Source organism: Dipodomys merriami, unplaced genomic scaffold (genome assembly GCF_024711535.1).
Source record: "Dipodomys merriami isolate MVZ:Mamm:240054 unplaced genomic scaffold, mDipMer1.0.p SCAF_1000, whole genome shotgun sequence".
NCBI lineage: Eukaryota > Metazoa > Chordata > Mammalia > Rodentia > Heteromyidae > Dipodomys > Dipodomys merriami.
Genome location: NW_027202273.1, coordinates 135,014 through 155,391, shown reverse-complemented (window position 1 = coordinate 155,391; position 20,378 = coordinate 135,014). Strand labels below are relative to the sequence as shown.

Below are 20,378 nucleotides of genomic sequence, written 5' to 3'. Positions count from 1 at the left end.
CTTCCAAGAACTAAAGCAACCTTGTTCCCACCCTACAGAAGCAAACTAAGTGCAGGAACACTGCCAGAAGCCAACACCATCATGGCACAGGGAGCTACCTCTGTCTCAGTGCTTGAATCTCCAGCTCACAACTCAGTGAAAAGTAAACTGCTTTCCCCCAGAAAAACTGGGGCAGCACCATGGTGCTAGGTATTAGAAGTTGTGGAGTTCTGATTCCTTTCCTTACAAAGCTAAACCGTATGTGTAGAAAACCACCACAGGAAGGCGGGCTCCAGCCCAGAGGCCCAATCATGTCATCTTTACTCCTACAGTAGGTCCACTATGAAGGATGCTTCCTGTGGGACAGAAATATTGATTCTGACTCTCAGAGCCCACCATCTTCCCTCCTTCCTAGCCCTAGCCTTCACCAAACAGTGGAGAACAAAGTGCAGATCAGTCACAGAAGGGACACTAAAGTTGCACCAGGCCCTTCCTCCCCAGTTAGGTACTCACTGTTAGAATGATGGAACGCAGCTGCTTCTGAACCAAAATATTTGCCATTTCCTGGGGAAGAAAAACACCCCACACAAAGGCTTTGGTTAGAAAGACAGGCATGCTTTCCACACAACCAAGTGTCATTCTTCCCGTGTGCTTCAGGGCCTGGATATCAGCAGTATTTCTTAGAAAACTGTGGCCTTGGAAGGTACTAGTATTCCATGATAAGGCTGGATATTCCATTTGGATTATAAAAGCCAAGTACAAAGGCATATATATATGAATACATATATATACATATATATATATGTGTATATATATATATGGAATTTTTTTCCTTCTAGAAAAATCACTCTCCAGAAACTAATGGTTTTCCACTCAAAAAGTGCATCAGAGGCTGGGCACCAGTGGCTCATACCTGTAATTCTGGCCAGCCAATCAGATGTCTTAGATCTGAGAATCTGGTTTAAAGCCAGCCCCAGGAGACTGGAATTATCTCCAATTAACCAGCAAAAAGAAGAAGTGGGGGTGTGGTTCAAGTGGTAAAGAGCTAGCTTTGAGCTGTTGAGTGGGTAGAGGAAGGACCCTGTACCCGCTTTTCTTAGATTGTATGAAGATGACCAGACAACACACACCCACAGCAAGGACATCCTGATGTTGGAGAACCATCACCCTAAAATCCCTAACTCACCTAAAAGCAAGTTCATCTACCTGCGTGCAGAACCAAGGGCAAATGGCATACACCCCAGAGCTGGATCAGCAAGCTATGCAAATGAACCACATGGGGTTTCAGATGGACAAATATCTGGCCAGATGTGATGCTGTGGAATTCTCCCTTGGCTTCTGCATGATATAAGTTGTGCTCCAGCCTCTCCTGGCCTCAGCAGAGTACTTGAGGATGGTTTTATGAGATGAAATGATTCACAGGCCCTCTTTGGAAGGAATAAGGGAGAAAATTCATAGTCAAGCCACATCCTTGGGACACACTAAGAAAAAGTCAAAATACTGCTCATATGCAGGAAGACACTAGAATGCCAGTCTGTGCTGGGGATTTTTTTTTTCGGTGCTACGAGTTGTACTGAATAGAGAAGAAACTAAGCTACAATGAAAAACAACAGAACCATGATATCTACTAAGGTGAAAATAAATGTACAGAAAGCCAGGGGAGCAAAGAACATGAGGAAAGGAACTCGAGGGGATGTAAGGGGTACAGGCAGGATGGATGAGGGCAGACTGAGACAGCAGGGTCCACAGAGGGAACATGGATGACTTACAGTCAGAGGACACCCAAGGATGTCAACATTGTTGTCTACATCAACCTAACAGCGCCAATGCCACCACAGAAAGGAGAGCAAGCAAGAGAGAAGAAGAGATGGAAATTCAGAGCTGTTGGCAACTTTGATGCAATGCCCTGCCAACCCACTGCCTAGGGAGGACTGTGAACACCTTTTACACTTATATGGGACCAGAAGACATAGAAATGGAAATCCATGATCAGGTCATCTTCCTGCCCTCAAAAACAAGAAAGCAAAGGCAACCACATCTTGAGACACAAGCTGAAGGCAAGCCCAGAAAACACCATCGGCCATCTCTACTACATGATTCTTCCCCAGCTAAATACAGTAGCTCTTGGGTGAGGGTTGATCTGGCTTGGTTAGGTTTGATTTTTTTTTGGAGCAGGTAACAAACAAAAGACCGAAAGGACCTCTATACATACATCTCCAATATTGCTTTTTATAAATATTGTATTCCTTTTGCAAATGAAAAGTGCAGCCCAATAGTCACCAAAAAAAGAAAATAAAAAATATGCTTTGTGCTCCTATTTCATCTATAGGTTAATATGATTTTATAACATTGAAATGATAGAAATGTAGAATAATTACAGATACACATAGACAGCCACAAGATAGTCGCCAATAGTTAGAAGGCTATTTCCTGTCCAACAGCTACTAGTCATTGACTATCTACTTACAAAAATATATATATACATATACATATATATGCATAAGACTGTGTGTTCTTGGGGGCACAGTGGACTCCATGTGCTTCTTTGTATCCCAAGTTCCAGGCATGATATTCAGCAAGCAGAAGATGACAATAAATATTTCATTAAGGAACAACTGAATATTTGATAGTACTCTCCTAAGAAACAGAAGCTAGAACAGAGAGAAAACAGAAGGATTTTTGTGAACATGAGAGATATCTGTCTTAGGGAATAGTTTGAGTAAACATGAGAGTCCATGGGGAGATTTTCATAGCACTGAAATGACAGAAACATATAAATATATAGATAGATACACCAATACGGAATGATGTCTACAACATAGTTTTAATCTTAACAGAAGTTTTCTATAAAGACAGTACATGTAGTATGCCGAGTGTTGGTTAAAAATACAAACAAAACTCTGGGCTGGGGGAGTGGCTCCATTGGTAGAAAGTGAACATCATTGAACAAAAGCATTAGATATCAAGTTCGAGTCCTGGTCTCGGACCAAAAACAAACAAAACAAAAGACACAACTAGGCAAATATTTGCATAGAACAAAGCAGGATGACCCACAGCCATGGAAAGTACATGGGTACTATGAAATTGTAGCAAGTCTCTCTTTGGGAAGGTAATGAAAGAAGCTTTCACACTTCTTTCCTTTTGGTCTTTCTTTCTTTCTTTTTTTTTTTTTTTTTTTACTTTTTTTTAAACCAACTCTTTTAACTGAAAATATAATTAAATTTTAGGAACTACAAATACAGCCCAATGCCTGTGCTCATGGCTATAATCCAAGCTATTTAGAAGTCTGAAATATGAGAATCATAATATAAAATCAGCCTGAGTAGAAAAATCCCATTGACTCTTTTTTTTTTTTGGGGGGGGGGAGGGGGGCCCGGTCAAGGGGCCTGAACTCTGGGCCTGGGCGCTGTCCCTCAGCTCTTCAGCTCAAGGCTAGTGCTCTACCACATGAGCCACAGCACCACTTCTGGCTTTTTTTCTTTTTGCTTATGTGGTGCTGAGGAATCGAACCCAGGGCCTCATGCATGCAAGTGCTCTACCACTGAGCCACCTTCCCAGCCCCTCCCATTGACTCTAATCTTTACATAATTGGCAAAATGCTAGAAGTGAAGGTATGGCTCAAGTGGCAGAGCTTGGAAAGGCCCAGCAGGGAAACAAAAACAAAACAATAATGAAACCATGGAAATGTAACTCCTAGAAATGAACCAACAATCCTAAATGGAAAACAAATCAGAATCCCTCACATTTAATAACTGATATTAAAATCCTTGGAAACATGAAGATAAGATAAATAGGATAAATAAAGTCTGATTCTATGCACAGCATTATGTAGCAGGTTAGCTTTCTACACTCTTGTGAAAAATTTCCTGGCAGATGCCATGATCTCCTTAGTGAACTCCTATGGCAGTGAACTGTGGTCAGGGTAACACATTCTATGTTATGCAGGTAGAATTAAAAAAAAAAATTAATGGTCTTTGAGGACTAAGCTAAATTCCAAAACATACCAAAACTCTTTATTCTGTTCCATCCCCTATTTGAGAAAGAATCAAAGAATTTATAGTCCAAAGAACCCCAAAAGTTAGGTTTCTTCTGTGTACCTTTAAGGGATTCTCCCTTCCCTCTATACACAAAGATACAAATGAATGGCTCAGTTCCCCCACCCATGACCCCAAGGGTCAGAAGATCTAGGACCAAGCAAAGAGCACCTCTCATACATGAGCATGGTGATCTCCACCACAAGCATCATCTTCAGCTGCCCCCTCTCGTTCTCTCGCTTTCGCATCTACTGTTCTCCTGAGCAGGCAGGACACCTCTGAAAAATGGGGACGACACCTCCCTGGCCTTGGTGAATGACTAGATGACAGAAGACCCTGGGGGCTTCCACCTCAGAGGCCATCACATCAGCCAGGCTCCCATCTTTGTGTGCTCTGAGATTTTAGGGAAGGGTTCTTAGGGCCAAACACTCGTTTCAGTCAATGGCTTACCCAAGTCTCCACCTCCTCCCTCCCCTACACCCTGCTTGGTGACATGGCAGGAGCCAGAGCCACAAAGCAGCCCTCCAAGACCCCCAGAAAGGAAGGAGAAGGCATCCTCTGCACAAACACTTCCCAACCCTGGACACAAAAATGGAAGCAACACAGCTCACCTGCCTGCGCTCGTCAGGAGCTTTCAGGAAGAGTGCATTGATGACAGCGATGGTACAGGTTTGAATTTCCTGATCGGTTCTGCAAAAGTAAAATGGCAGCAGAACTCAGATGAGGTGAGCCAGCCCAGAGGGAGGCCATAATAAACCTCATCATTACACAGCAACATGGCTCCTCCCACGGGGAGAAGAAAAGGGAGGATCCTCTGTAGACCTGTAGTGAGCACTGAGAGCAGACTTCCAGCACCCCTAAGCTGGAAACAACAGATGCACAACTGCTATGAGTGACCACTCAGTGCTGAGAGCAGTATATGTACAGGGGTGAAACCCCTCTGAACAATTAACTGACAGTTTAATATCAGGAATACAAGGAAGCTAAGTAGAGAGAGGAAGGGTAGGTAAATACAGTCACAATTTTCAATGTACACTTGTGAAGATGGACCCAGAAAACTTAAGTGGATGAGTGGGGCTGGGAGAGATGGAAGAGGTGACACAAACCAAGATGTTGTACACTCATAAATGGCCGGTTGAGGGCTGGGAAGGTGGCTCAGTGGTAGAGCACTTGCCTTGCATGCCTAAGGCCCTGGGTTCGATTCCTCAGCACCACATAAGCAACAAGAAAAAAGCCGGAAGTGGCACTGTGGCTCAAGTGGTAGAGCGCTAGCCTTGAGCTGAAGAGCTGAGGGACAGAGCCCAGGCCCAGAGTTCAGGTCCCACGACCGGACCCAAAAAAATAAAAATAAAAATAAAATAAATAAATTGGCAGGTTGAAATGAAACTCCTTCAAATAACTACAATAAAAGATTCCTAGTGAAGAGTTACAGTGTGGCTCAGTGGTAGACTGTTTAGAAGCATAAAGCCTTAGTTCAGTTCTATCAAAAGAAGGGAGGAAAGACTGCTTGAAAATGTCTAGCATAAAATTTCTAATGAATTCTGAAGGTGTTCGTAATATTACAGAAAACATTATACAGTTAGGTCACCCTCGGTTAAGAACTTAGGAGAGCAAATTGCTTTATGCCTTAAAAAGAAAAACTCTACTGATAGCCACAAAGACAGGTTAAAAGCCAAAGGTTTTCCCAGGGCAAGGGGCCGTGGACAGAGCAATGCCAAGGACAGACAAAGCAGTCCTCAAGGATAAGAAGTCACCTTGCCATGTCAGTGTAAGGGGAGAGAGAGGTGCATGACTCACCATAAACCAAGGCTGCCAGGTGTGGTGACATACTATAATCCTGGCTACTCAGGAGGTAGAGATCAAGAGGACCAAGGTTTGTGGCCAACATAGACAAAAAGTCAGCAACTCCTACATCTTAACAAATAAGCTGGGCTTGGTGGTTCATACCTATAACCCCAGCTAGCCTCCATAGGAAAGAAGATCACTGTCCAAGATCAGCCTGAGCAAAAATGCAAGACTTTATTGAAAACAAAAACAAAAGCAGATAAAGGAAAAATGGGGTGGGGTATGGCTCAAGTGGTACAGTAAATACAACCGAAAAAAAAAAGGAAAGGGATATTTGTTTGTATATTTAGTAGAATAGTACAAAATAATTTGCAGCATCTCTGTGGCTACGGGAAGCCCCTCTCCAAAGAGAACAGCTCCTTCCCCAGAGATAACAACCTCTCCCCAGGAGAGCAGCATGCTTACCCTTGAAGATGAGGAATGAGTTGGCCAATGGTGATCTCTTGTGCCACCTTCTGGTAGAGGTCATGGCTATTGAGCACCATGGACTCCAAAATGGCCAAGGACCGCTGCAGGATTGAGATGTCCATGGCCGACTTGTTCACAAAACTTGCTATCTGAAAACCCAAGAAGTACATCATGGATGGCTCATAGAGTCAACAGGGAAAGGAGGAAAAAAATTAAGCACATCAGGAACTCAGCGAGGATATCTGATTCTAAGGATGGAGCATAATTCAAAGTAGCAAGAAATACACCCAGTCCCCATTGAGATTGGTGAAATCCTACCAAACACAAAGAAACCTCTCTTATAATCACTGATAACTGGACATTTCTTTACTGGGTATCTTCAAAGAATTATTCTGCCTGGTTTCCCCCAGACTATTGTGTTCTGAGTTTCAGCTTTCCAAGGCAGACAATTTTATCATGTACGTTACACGGACTGGCGCATTTCTCTGAGGGGATAAATTCAGTGTAAAGCACGGCCATTCCTCTCCCCTCCCCAGGCTGCTCCTTCATTCATTCATTCATTCCATCCACAACTCTTATGTTCTGATATATTCCTCACATACAAATCACACTCATCAATGCAATTCAAATGGCAAGTTTTCAGCAGCTGGCTATTCCAAATTATAAAGATGAGAAAGTAGAGGAGGGGGAGGAAGTGGAGGAAGTGGGGGAAGAGGAAGAGGAAAAGGAAGAGGAGCAGGAGGAGGAAGAGGAGGAAGAGGAAGAAAAGAGGGAAGAAAACCTCTCCTTCTAGGGTTAAAAAAATTATCATCTCCCCCACAGGTAGCAAAAAGAAAACTCTTTAAATTAGCAGTGCTAAAAAATGTAATAGTTTCAAGTTCTCAAATGCATTCCCTAAGGGGAAATCAATCCTTGAATCCCTAACTACAACCAACCACAATATAATAGGAAAGGAAAATAAAAGAAGGGTTACGATAATGGAGCAAGGCAGTCCAGACACATGGTTACCATAAAGGTTTTATTTTAAACATCTCATTAAGATTTACTACAATCTGTTGACAACCCACACTAAAAAGGCCATTATTGTATCAACATGATGGCTTTCTTAAAAGCCATCATTATTTTGTGACAAGTAACCACTCCCTGAGTCCCACTTAAACACAAATTTATCCCCTTCTGTGGTCCAGTCAGGCCCTCCCCTCAGACTCCCTCCTTCCCTAAAGGGGTGAAATGCCAGTGTACACACACCATTCTAGCTACCATCCCATACTTGCAGTCCACACCCTCCATATGGGAGCCAGAATGGGGGAACAGATCCAAACAGGAGCCTACTTCAGATCTCCACACCCCACCTGCCTCACTTCATTTATACCTCAGTAGGTAAGAAAGAATGAGGTGCAGAAAAACAGGAGTGAGCCTGGTTTCATGTTCCAAAAGGCAATTATTTTACTATAGGAACTGCAGGAAAGGCATGAGGATGTTAACAATCCTTTAAAGACTGCTTTGGCTCTTCTCCTGCGAATGTGTTTATTGTCCCAGGCAGGTGTCAGCTCTGCTCCTCACATCTGCTGCAATTTAACAAGCTCTTTACAGGGCCTACCAAGGGAAGCCTACTGACAAAAATCCAATGGCCATCATGCTCTGCCCTGGGTTTTAATGTAAATTACATCTTTTCTAAGAAGAATGTAAATGCCTGAATCCGCCACCCCCCCCACTCCATTCATTTTCATTGTTCCAATTAATTCTTTTTTAAAAAATAAATTTTTATGCCCCTACTGGAGCTTGAAATCAAGGTCTGGATGTTATCCTTCACTTTTTACTCAAGGCTGGTGCTCTATCATTTGAGGTACAGCTCCACTTCAGCTTTTTGATGGTTAATTGGAGAGAAGAGTCTCAAAGGCTTTCCTGGCAGGACTGGCTTCTAACTGTGATCCTCAGATCTCAATCTCCTGAGTAGCTAACATTACAAGTGTGAGCCGCCAGGGCCCAACTTGTTCCAGTATAATTCCTGACTCTGGCATAAGGAAAGTGAAAAACCCACAAGAAAGTTCATTGATCGGAACTTCTTAACTTTCTCTCTACCAAGGGCTCTTCCTCATTGCTCGCTCCCTTCCTGCCTCTGTATATAGAATCTGGATGTGACAAAAGTCCAGGGGTCTCACAGGTGAGCACCGCTTGCTAACTTTATCAAGCCCCCACTCCACTACCAACTCCCAGCCCTCAGTGATAAGCATTCCTGGTTCCACACAGCGGGTCCTCCAGAGACACCAAGATGAGCAAGACCCACAGGTATTTCATTTAAAGCAGGGACAGATTAAAAAGCACTGACTATGAATTACTCGAAGTAAGCATTCTCAGTATCTAAATGGATCCATTTGGTTATTCCAACAAGGCCCAAAATTAAATGGTATGAAAAAGTATCATTGTAGTCTTCTTCTTCCCTTCCTAACTGCCTCACTTTTTCAAGTATCCATACTCATTAAGTGCTTAATCTCCCCAGTAACATGAGAATGCATTTGAGATATTTTTCTTTGGGGCACAAACTCAGTGGATGTAGTAGTTGGAATCTTTTCTGTAGAGTGATTGCTGGACACAAGCACCACCATGTTAAGAATAGCTGCTACCAACTCACAAGAAGCTATTTTAACTATGCCACTTCCCTTGTTTTCCTCACAACTTCTGGCTTCAGTCAGGAGTCCTGGTCTCAGTTGATGGCTCAGATAAACTTTTAACCCTTTGCAAACTAATCATTCATTCAAGATTGTGACACTAAGTTCTGACCAAATGAATAAGAATTGTAATACAGTAGAGATAAGACAGCTGCGCAGATATCCTGCCACTTGCTTACTTGGCATCCTGTCAGCATCATGACTTTCTGTGGAAGAAAAACCTCGCTGAATTCCTTTTGAGCAGGTGTCCTGATTCCTGTGTGGTACTCTAATATCCTGAGATATTTCCAACGGTACATACACACAACATGGGCCCTCCAGTCCATTGCATCCTTGGGTTCCTAAAACACCATCTTTTCAGTTTCCTCTCTGCTCAACTGTTCACCTCACCAAAAAGAGCTGTGTATGGTGATGTACCCATACGATCCCAGCTACAATGGCTGCATAGGTAGCAGGATCTCACCTTGTGAGCCAAGGTAAGCCCTGGGCAAAAATGGAAGGCCTTAGCTGGTTGAGTAGCTAAGTGGTAGAGCTACCTGCCTGGAAAATAGGAGGTCCTGAGTTGAAACCGTAGCACTGCCAAGACAAAGAAAGAACAAAAAAGTGCTAGGCCCTGTCTAAAACACAATGAACAGGGAAAAGGGGACTGGGGACATGGTTCCAGTGGTAATGCGCCTGCCTAGCAAATGTGAGACCCTGAGTTCAAAACCAGTACCACCAACCACAAGCAAAACAAAGTAATCCCGAAATCAGAGAATTACTTAGGTCAGTTTTCAGAAGCTGAGGAAGTAGATCTCAAAATTCTCATACATTATCAAGGCAGAAGAGAACCATGGGGCTGCATGGTTGATTTTAAATCATCTGGCTGAGGTTCATAAATCTCTCCAAGTTTTAGAAGACAAAATATTGAAGCCCAATGGCTAGATGTTGTCTAGGCAGTGGAATCATCTGATCTTCCCAGCAAGCCAGAGCCTCCTCAAAACAAAGGCCTCAGGGGAATGCATAGGAAACTTCCCTTCCGAGAGAAGGCACTAGGGCCATGCTTGGCTAGCGGAAAATCAACTCAGAACACAGGAAGTCCTCTTTAGGCACTAGGGCCATGCTTGGCTAGAGGAAAATCAACTCAGAACACAGGAAGTCCTCTTTCTTTTCTCTTCAGGCCTTCCCTCTTCTAAGTAGCCAAGTCATTAAAAAGCAACTCCATAGCAGGGTGCCAGTTGCTCACTCCTACAATCCTAACTATTCAGGAGGCTGAGATTTGGCTGAGATTTGAGGATCATAGTTTGGAGCCAGCCCTAGCAGGAAAGTCTGTGAGACTCTTATCTCTACTAAACTACCAGAGAAAGAAAAAGAAAAAGAAAAAGAAAAAGAAGGAAGGAAGGAAGGAAGGAAGGAAGGAAGAAGGAAGGAAGGAAAAGAAAGAAAGAGAGAAAGAAAGAGAGAAAGAGAGAAGGAAGGAAGGAAAGAAGGAAGGAGGGAGGGAGGGAGAGAGGACAGAAAGGCAGAAAGAGAAAGAAAGAAAGAAGAAACAAAGAAAGGAAGGAAGGAAGGAAGGAAGGAAGGCAGTAAATAGGGAGGGAAGGAGGAAGGAAGGGAGGGAGGGAAGGAGGGAGGGAGGGAGGCAGGCAGGCTGGCTGGAATTGGAGCTGTGGCTCAAGTGGTAGAATGCTAGCCTTGAGGGAAAAAACCTCAGGGACAGAGCCCAGGCTCTGAATTTAGGCACCAGGACTAGCACAGAAAACAACAACAACAACAAAACAAAACAAAAAAACCGCTACAATATACTAGCATCAAGGGCTTCCATGTTCCATGGCATTTAGGAAATAGTGTTAGTTCTTGCAGCTACAATTGGTAAACTCAAATCTAAATGCACACATAACAAAGAGAACAGACATGGAGAGAGGGCTGGCAAGAAGAACAATATTTCTCCAAAGTACTCTGAACTTGGCATCAATCAGAAGCCAACTCAAGATCACAGAGAGAAGCACCTTTTGTCAGTGCTTTTCCTAATTATTTTTGTCGAGATAAAGCTCCATTTAAAACATAGAGGCCAGCACAAACCCGGGGCTGTCAGGATGCTGAATACGGTCCAGCTAATTAACAAAAAGTGAACCTTACCCAAAAACTGTAAGTAATTTTCTAGTGACTAATTTTCAAAGTCATATAAGAGACTTTTTTGTAAGTGGCAAGGCAAAGGAAATGAGGAAACAGGAACAAGTTGCTTTTAAAAAATATATCCAATTTTTAAATTTAGTTTGCTTCCTGAGAATTAAAGTGGGTTTCTGAAAATTTCACGTTAGTAAAGGCAAACCATTTTCATTAGAAAATGGAACAGCTGCCATGTTCTCCCAACATTTGAAGAAACCCAGCTCTCAAGTGAAGTTTTTGACTTGACACATTCCCATCTCTGCCCATTCTTCTACCTGATTCCTTTGGAAAGAAGAGCCAGTCATAAATGCCCCTCAGTAGATGAATCGATCAAGAAAATGTGGTATATATACACAATGGAATTCTATGCCTCCATCAGAAAGAATGACATCGCCCCATTTGTTAGGGAAAGACTTGGAAAAAATTATATTAAGAAGTAAGCCAGCCCCAAAGAAACATAGGTCCCAAGGTTTCCCTTATTTGCAATAACTACTCTATGTCTGGGACAAGCAGAAAAGCTCAGAAAAGATGATGTTAAGCAAAATGAACCCAAAGATAGGGACAAAAGTGGTTTTTTTCTTCCTTGCTAATATTTCTAACGTATTTTATAAGGTACCATATGATTTTTTTTGTTGCTTTGTATGTCCCTCCCCCATGGTCTAACTTCTGTTTTCACTGTATTTGGTGTTGATATAATTTGGGGAGGGAAGGGGAAAAACCAAATTGTTTAAATAGTGATACAGATTGACCCTTTGCAACAATGAGATGTACAAGACTCTATGTCGAAAAACAAACTTTACAATTTACGCTGAGGAGGTGGGAGGGTAGGGATGATAGGGGAAAAACAAAGGAGGAGGCAACAATGCTGGATAAGAAATGTACTCATTACCTTGCTCATGTAACTATAACCCCTTTGTACAGTATTTTCACAATAAAAAAAAACTGTAAAAAAAAAAAAAAAAAAAGAAAACTTGCCAGTCTGGCACAGACGTGAAGTGCCTTACATTCTTTCTGACGTCAATGTATACTCAAGAAAAATGCTAATTGTTATCATTAGGAATAAAGTTTATCTTAAATGAGGGGGAAAAAAAGTGGTTAATACCTGCAATCTTTCTTACACCAAGACCATGAGTCAGCAGGAAGGACCCTACCTAAGACACCTGAAGCAGACCCTCAGTCTCCTCAGTTCCTCATTAAGCCCATGAGTGCTGGACATCAGCTTCCTTTGCCTCTTTCCCTGTCGCTGAGCATGGGGTTGGGGATGGATAGTGAAGATGGCATCTCGGCCAAGTTCTTGAGTTCTGAAGCCATGCAGTAGCACATCCGAAGACACTGTGTCCTTAGCAACAACACAGTTTCCCTTAACTCTGGGTTCTCATCCACACAACATTTTATGTTCTCTGCAGGGACAAAAGGTCACGTTCACCCAGAATGTTCAGAGCCCCACATTTATAGGCCTACTTAAAACACACCCATGCACACCCCCCTATCTTTTAACATAACCCAAGGAAACAATGATAAAATAATCCTCAAAGCAGAGAATGGTACCCTTGAAAGGAGGGAGTGATGGGAGCCTAGGAAAGCAGTTTGCATTTACCTTCTTTAATGAACGCCACCGAAAACGTGTCCCAAGACACGATGCCATGCTCTATGAGCTCTACAAAGGCCATCAATGTGAAGGACAGCATGTCCCCAAAGCTGTAAAACATACGGGGGGGAACACACAGAGTCAATGCTGGGCAGTGGGGAAGTGCACAAGTGAGCCAGCTTTAGGAAGCAGACCCAGACCTCTGGACAAGCAGCTGGGCAGTCAGACCCACTCCACTGGGCAGCATCTGGGCAGAGTCAACAGCTCAAGTGCCAGGCTGGCAACAAACAGGACAGGAAGGGACAGGTGCTTGCCGCCAGCCAGGGATCTGAGAAACACGGAGCAATTCACTTGCCCTCTCTGAGCCTCTGTGCTCTCAGCTAGGAAGTAAATAATGGCTCTTTACGGCAAGTCTTTAGGTAGCACACTCAATAAAGTTGGTAGCATATCAGTATTTAGTAAGGAGCATCTCAGTCAGTGAAAGTTCCTAAATGCTCCCTTTATAAGCCAGAAGAATCAAGAGGGATAATCCAAAATGATTCAATTAGCATAACAGCCCTTAGGTAAGGATTCAGAGCCTCTGTATATAACTTTAACAAAAATGGCATAAGCATGATAAATAAGCATATTCACCTTGATGTTACAATGGCCAGCATCCTGTTCTGAGTTAATGGGTTTCAGGGACTATCTATGATGATTATATTATGATTCCATATACTGGGTTTGCTCATCCCATCATTCATTAGGGGGGTCTGATATGTGGTTTATAGATTCAGAGCAATTAGGGGATGCTATGGTCTGTGTCAATCACAAAGTCCTGCGTGTTCAAGGTGCAGCTCTGGTGAGAGGCAATGGAAACTGTAGAAGGTGGGGCCTAGTAGGAAATCTTTAGGTCACTGGGGGTGCGTCCTTGCATAGGTCTTAGAATCACTCTTTTTATCTTTCTGGCCATGGAGTAAGGGCTTTCAGTCCATCATAATGAGCTGCCTACACAAAGCAACAGGGCCAGCCCATCATAGGCTAACACCTCTAAAATGTGAGCCACAATAAATCACCTCTGGTTGTAAGTTAACCTAGTCATGTACTGACTATAGTGATGGAAAGTTGCCTATGACCAGAGGGTGGGGAGGCAGGGGAGGGATGTTGAGGAGGAAGAAGAGCCATCTTTGTAAAATACCTTCATCAGAGGTTCATCCTAGGTTCTGACAATTTCAAAACCATTCTTAGTCATTTATACATCTCAGAAATTTTCACTCTTATAAATTTTCTTCTTCATCATCATCATCATCATCATCATCATCATCATCATCATCATCATCATCATCATCATCTATAGTAACTCCAAACCATCAAGAATCTCTCTACCAGCAGATAGAATTATAGGATTTCTATACTACATTATACAATAATACAGATTCCTACACTCAGTTACTTTTTGTTGTTGTTGGTGGTGGTCATGGGGCTTGAACTCTGGGCTTGGGCGTTGTCCCTCAGCTCTTCAGCTCAAGGCGAGCCCTCTACCACTTGAGCTACAGCGCCACTTCTGATTTTCTAGTGGTTTATTGGAGATAGGAGTCTCATGGTCTTTCCTGCCCTGGCTGGCTTTGAACTGCAATCCTCAGATCTCAGCCTCCTCAGTAGCTAGAATTACAAGCATGATCCACTGGCGCCCAGCAGCTACTTTTTTTTAATGAAGCTGGACATTACAATATTTTTGGGGGGGAGGTCCGATCGTGGGGCCTGAATCCTGGGCCTGGCTGGGCACTGCCCCTCAGCACTTCAGCTCAAGGTTAGCACTCTACCACTTGAGCCACAGTGCCACTTCCGGCTTTTTTCTTTTTGCTTATGTGGTGCTAAGAATCGAAACCAGGCCTCAGGCAAGCAAGGCAAGTGCTCTACCACTGAGCCACCTTCCCAGCCTGGTCATTACAATTTTTAATCTAGAGGATCGGACATCCCATTATTGCTATATCACAAAGTCTGCTAACAGATTCAGATTTGGATTTAGGTTTATACTTCTTTTAAAAAATAGCTTCACAGTATTCCTTCCTGCTATTCTTCTACTCAGCCCAGTCTCAAAATAAAATGATTTTTTGAAATTCTGCTCTATTTCAACGGTCTTGATACTGGCAGAAGCCCATCCAAGGGGAGATGACTCTCAGAGGAGGACCGTGATTAAGAGACCAGAGGAGAGGATACACACTGGACAGACATGGCTATGTGGTGATCTCTGGAGCCACACATAGGGGCCCCCACATCAAGCTCTAAGTGAATTCTCCAACACTACATGATCGTGGTGGTGAGGACAATAGTGATCTTCATTCAGAGAGAAGAAGACTGGAGAAAAAAAATGAGCTAGCCTAGTCCTGGGATCAGGAACAGTATGTGGCAAGTGCTAAGTTAACAGCCATGTGCCTATTACCTGGGACCGCGGCATAATAGTAGCATTGTGGATGCAGGAAGCTCCTGGTTTTCAAACGTTTTGCCATCAATGTGGAAAAAGTCAAGAGGGAGAAAACATACAAGGGAGAAAAGTACATGGAAAAGCCAGATGGAAAAACCAGATGGAAAAGCAGCCCATGTCTCTGGCTTCCTGCACACAGGCAGTCCCAATCTCACAGGGGCCCTAGGTGGCACCAGAGGCCAGGCCTCAAAGACAAGCTCCCAACAGGAAACTAAAATGACGGAGAGAACAAATAACTAGACAGCAAGGTGGATGACGACTCAAAACAGTAGCAAGAAAGGTTAAATAAAAGTTCCAGGATAATCCACTCTACAAAGGATGAGTTATAAGAGAACAAGTGTTAGAGTGCAAAAATAACAGAAACTGCCTTAGGAAAAATAAGATAATAAATGCAATTAGTAAGACTGGGCAGGAGTCAGTATTACAGTACTATGAAAACATTATTACATAATAATGTATTAGTAGCAATAAATACTTTGTTAACTTATGCACGAAGAGAAAAACAATCACATAATAATGAATAGTTGGCATTTGCTCATATCTGACATAATAGGATTCGAAATGTTACAGGTTCTTCACATACCTGCCAAAGACTCCACTCAGACCAAGATCTTTGCCTTGGTGTCAGCGGTTAGAGACAGCAGTTAGAGAACCAGGAGAGAACAGAAAGAAAAGGAATGAGCCCACAACTGGGCTCAAGCTGGTCTTCTGTTTTGTTTTATTGACAGCACTGGGGTTTGAGCTCAGGGCTTTGCACTCCACCATTTGAGCCACATACCTAGCCCTTTATGCTACCGTCATGTTTCAAACAGGGTCTCACATTTATGCCCAGGCTGGCTGGGATGACAAACTTTCTGTTCATGTTTCCCATTGTACCTGGGATGATATCACCATACCCAGGTTTTCATTGGCTAAAAAGGAGTACAGAGAACTTTTTGACCACAGTAGCCACCAAAAATCACAATCCTCCCGATTTCATCCTCTTGAGTAGCTCCGATTACAGACATGAGCTACTGTGCCTGGCTCAAATGCTTCTTGACATTCCCAGTTAGCCACCTGGCCTGGGAATACAAATAAACTTGTGTCCAGATATTAGTCTTCCGTAGCTACTTTAAGAGCAAATGTCTTCCCTCTAATTATCTGAAAGCAAATGTCTCTACTTCTTACCTACCTGCCCAATGAAAGGCTAATCTAAATGGCCAGAAGGAGCCCATCTGAGGACAATCAATCTGCCCTAAAGAAATCCAGTTTGTCTATAGACTCTCCAGGCAGGCTTTAAGGACCTTTGGGGGTGGGATGGAAAGTAGGAAGAACATCATGTGTTTTCCAGATCTCCAAGTGGTGTTAGGGATCAGGATACCCTCTCTATGGCTATCAAGGAAGTGAAACACTGTTTCAGAGATGGCAGGTAAGGCTCTCCATACTTACAGTGGTCCATTTCTGTGAGTGATTAACAAGTGGGAGAAAGGGCATTTCATGTCACTCACCCACTGAGGAGGTCACAGGAAGTGACCTGGTCCACTCAGTAATGTGAGAGATAGACAGACAGACGGGACATATTGACGATAGAAGACAGAGACAGAGAAAGAATTGATCCAAGATAGAAATGATAGAAAATAGATTTGTAGATGATAAAAGAGAGATGTTACATAGATACATAGATGATAGGTATACATAAATGGTAACTAGAATTATATGACCTCCTATAAAATACATACATATGCATATAAGACACAAAATACATTCAATATAAAAATATGTAAAATGTTCATATACTACATAATAAAATGCATAATACACATATGTGTGATAGAACATTATATAATACACTGTATGTAGTTCTCTATATTAAACGTCTATTTCCCTGGAATAAGTTATGTTTTTCCTGAGGAAGAGCTTTTCAGACTTCAACTTCAAACCTTCAACAACAAGAAAAGGATGGCATGTTCAAATATGGTTACATTTCAAAAGAAAGGCCCTTTGTCAAATAAGGTGGCTGGAAGAGCTGTCCTGGAACCCTCACATCCGGGTATCCATCTCCACTTCCAGAGAGGAGAGATTCAGACTCCCAGGAGAGAAGGCAGAAGCCAGCTTCCGACCTCCACACTCCATCTGTATCGGACACCATGCTTGGAAAGCACTATAAAAGAAAAACAAGCACTTGGCACATTCTGGAACATTTTTATTTACTGGGTTTATTTGTTTTTATTATGTGCTAGGCTAAAGACTTTTACAGTAGTGACTGCCACAAAAGGAAGCGTCTGCAAACTACATACTGGGCCACCGTCTCTGTCACAGCCAGCTGCACACCATGTGTGCTGCAATGACTCAATGAAATGTTTCTCAACTTACTAGGGATCATCTTCCTTCCAGAAAAATCCAGCCAGTCTCAAAACAAGCATCTAAATTTATGCTGCCAACTTTTTCAGAGCAGAGTGCATCCCAATGTTTCTATGGAATGATGTACCCAATACAGACTGGAGAAAAGAAAGGAAAGGCAACTTTTAAACCCATCCTACAGGCTCATGCCTGTAATCCTAGCTACTCACTAAGCTGAGATATGAGGATCACGGTTCAAAGCCAGCCCTGGCAGACAAATCTATGAGACTTTTATCTCCAATTAACAAATAAAAAGCCAGAAATGAAGGTGTGCCTCAAGCGGTGAAGTACTAGCTATGAGCAAGGAAGCTAAGCAACAGCATAAGGTCCTAAGTTCAAACTCAAGTAGCAACACAAAAGAAGGAGGAAGAGCACATGGAAGAGGAGAATTATCAGGAGTGGAATCAGCACACAAGTGATCTAGAACAAATATTTTTCAATCTATGCATCAGTCTCAAATACTTTTTAGATGTAGTGCTTTTCCTTCTTTCTGAGTCACTGATAAAAACCAAAGCCTTCAATCTCTGAACATCACATAAGCCACAAAAGAAGAAAGCTCGGCTTAAAGTCATATACAAAACTCTACCCAGAAGTGCTATAGGGGAAGGGAAGAGGGAGGAAAGCCTGTGTAATCATTTAGTGGTAACCAACAATAAATACTCTCTGCCACGAGGGAAAAAAACAAACAAACAAGGAAGTAGATTCATTAAAAAAAAACTGTTTTAAAAACATCGAACAAAAAGGAAAAAAGTAACTTACTCAAAATATGTAGATGCATAGTTATAAAGTAAGCCAGAGGACAGGTTTTAATTATGCAGACAGGAAAAAAGGAAGTATTAAGATTATAACATAATTTAATCATATATTCTTACCAAGGCTTCATAATCTTCTGCAATTTCTGGTATTGGCTGTAAAATTTAAAAACAACCATGAGGAGCATGTTTAAAGGCAGTAATAGTCAATTCATACAAACATGTATCTGGAAGAAAACTCAGGATTAGAACCAGGAGGGCCAAACTGCTCCTCAGCCACTCAGTGCATTTCAATACATCATTCAAAGGGATAAATGGGCATTAAATCATGATAGGAAGCAACAAAAACACAAGGAACAAACTAATTACTTACACCAGCCATCACATTTACTTACAAGTAGCTCTATTTGAACCAATCTGGGTTCATGGTTGATGAGGAGAAACCCCCATGGGTAATAAGAAGTCCAAAGGAACAGGACTTAAAACAATGACTGAGTAGCTTTCTCTTGTAATATGCCAGCTGACTGTCTTGGTCTTGTAAGAGAAGGCCCTGCAGTTTGCTAAAATACCTGTTGTACTTATGTGCCACAAATAGGACATAGTGGAAGAGAAATAATCTGAACCCACAGGTACTAGTGAAAGTCTAGCCAAAGATATAATATGGGTCCAGTTATGAGAAAATGATACAAACCAGTAGGAAGATGTGTATGTTTCAATGGCAAAACTGCAGTATCTGTAACATACCATCCTGGGTCATCAGATTCTAGTCCCACTGTCTTTGAGCCGTTTTACAATGTATAGGTAGGTAGATGGCAGTCAGGCAGGCAAGCAGGCAGAAGATGGAAGGGAGGAAGGGAGGAAGGGAGGAAGGGAGGAAGGAAGGAAGTCAGAGAGGAAGGGAGGGAGGGAGGGAAATAAAAGAATGGATGGTAGATGGATGAACAGATGGATGGGCAAATAAATGATGGATAGACAATGGAAAAAAGGAAAGGAAGGAAAGGAAGGAAAGAAAGGAAAGGAAGGAAAGGAAGGAAGGAAGGAAGGAAGGAAAGAAGGAAGGAAGGAAGGAAGGAAGGAAGGAAGGAAGGAAGGAAGGAAGGAAGGGAGGGAGGAAGGAAGGAAGGAAGGAAGGAAGGAAGGAAGGAAGGGAGGAAGGAAGGAATCAATCCCTGGCTCTATCCATCCCCTCTGAAAGTGATTTAATTGGCTTCTGCCTGATGATAGAAAACCAGTTTGGCCTCCAATTGCAATTCACCTCCATCTTCTTTCCTCCATATATAACTTATAGTCTTTTGATTTTTTTCTTGAAACTATTATAACTTCTGCCTAGTTCTCTCATTTCAAATAGCTAAATTCTTTTAACACATGTTCATATGTGTATCTGTATTTTCTCTGGAAATAATCTTTAACAAATTATCTTTTAATAAACCCACTTGAAAGATATTCTACTTGCCCGGCACCAATGGCTCATGCCTGTAATCCTAGATACTCAGGAGGCTGAGATATGAGGAATATGGGCCAAAGCCACTCAGAAATGGCACTGTGGCTAAAGTGGAAAAGAGCTAGCCTTGAACAAAAGATTAAATAAAGTTCAAGGATAGCATCCAGGCCCTGAGTTCAAACCCCACAATTGTCACCAAATAGACAGACAGACAAACAGATAGACAGACAGACCGACAGACAGACAGGCAGGCATGCAGGCAGACAGACAGACAGACAGACAGACAGACAGACAGATAGACAGACAAATAATCTACTAAACTGCTAACTTAGGGTCTTAAAAAAATATCCAAGTCATCCAAGAAAGAAACAACTATGAAAGAGTTTCAGACTGGGAGACTGAACTATTGGGGGGGGTTAGACCATAAGATGCACCCAGGACAACTTGTACAACTTGAGTGGGGACTAGAGGCATGCCTCAAGTGGTAGAACACCATCCTGTGAGTGAAAACTTGAGTGGAATCTGCAGGTGAAAGACACCTTGAGGTTCCCCACTCTGTTCCTGTGAATTTTCCTTAGGTGTGGAAACGGAAGTTTCTACACATAATATCAAGCCAGGATTACAAAGATATGCTCTGGCTTGAGACCAGAGCATCCATGGGGTCCTATGTG

General features: G+C 42.5%; 1 protein-coding gene across 4 annotated transcripts in view; it reads right to left on the bottom strand.

Annotated features, from left to right (window-relative positions):
• The window catches only part of LOC138806925 (uncharacterized), a 144,833-nt gene that overhangs the window by 69,363 nt on the left and 55,092 nt on the right, over positions 1-20,378 (bottom strand). Inside the window, exons 1-4 of one of the 4 annotated variants that reach the window (XM_069992364.1) lie at positions 18,387-18,422; positions 12,681-12,781; positions 6,264-6,415; positions 4,625-4,703 (exon numbers count right to left, since the gene is read on the bottom strand). In XM_069992364.1, the coding sequence (XP_069848465.1) occupies positions 4,625-4,703; positions 6,264-6,415; positions 12,681-12,728 (279 nt within the window). In that variant the 5' untranslated portion in view covers positions 12,729-12,781; positions 18,387-18,422. Of the gene's footprint in view, positions 1-4,624; positions 4,704-6,263; positions 6,416-12,234; positions 12,320-12,680; positions 12,782-18,386; positions 18,423-20,378 lie in introns of those variants that run through there. The other 3 variants (XM_069992372.1, XM_069992392.1, XM_069992382.1) reach the window with 3 other exon arrangements.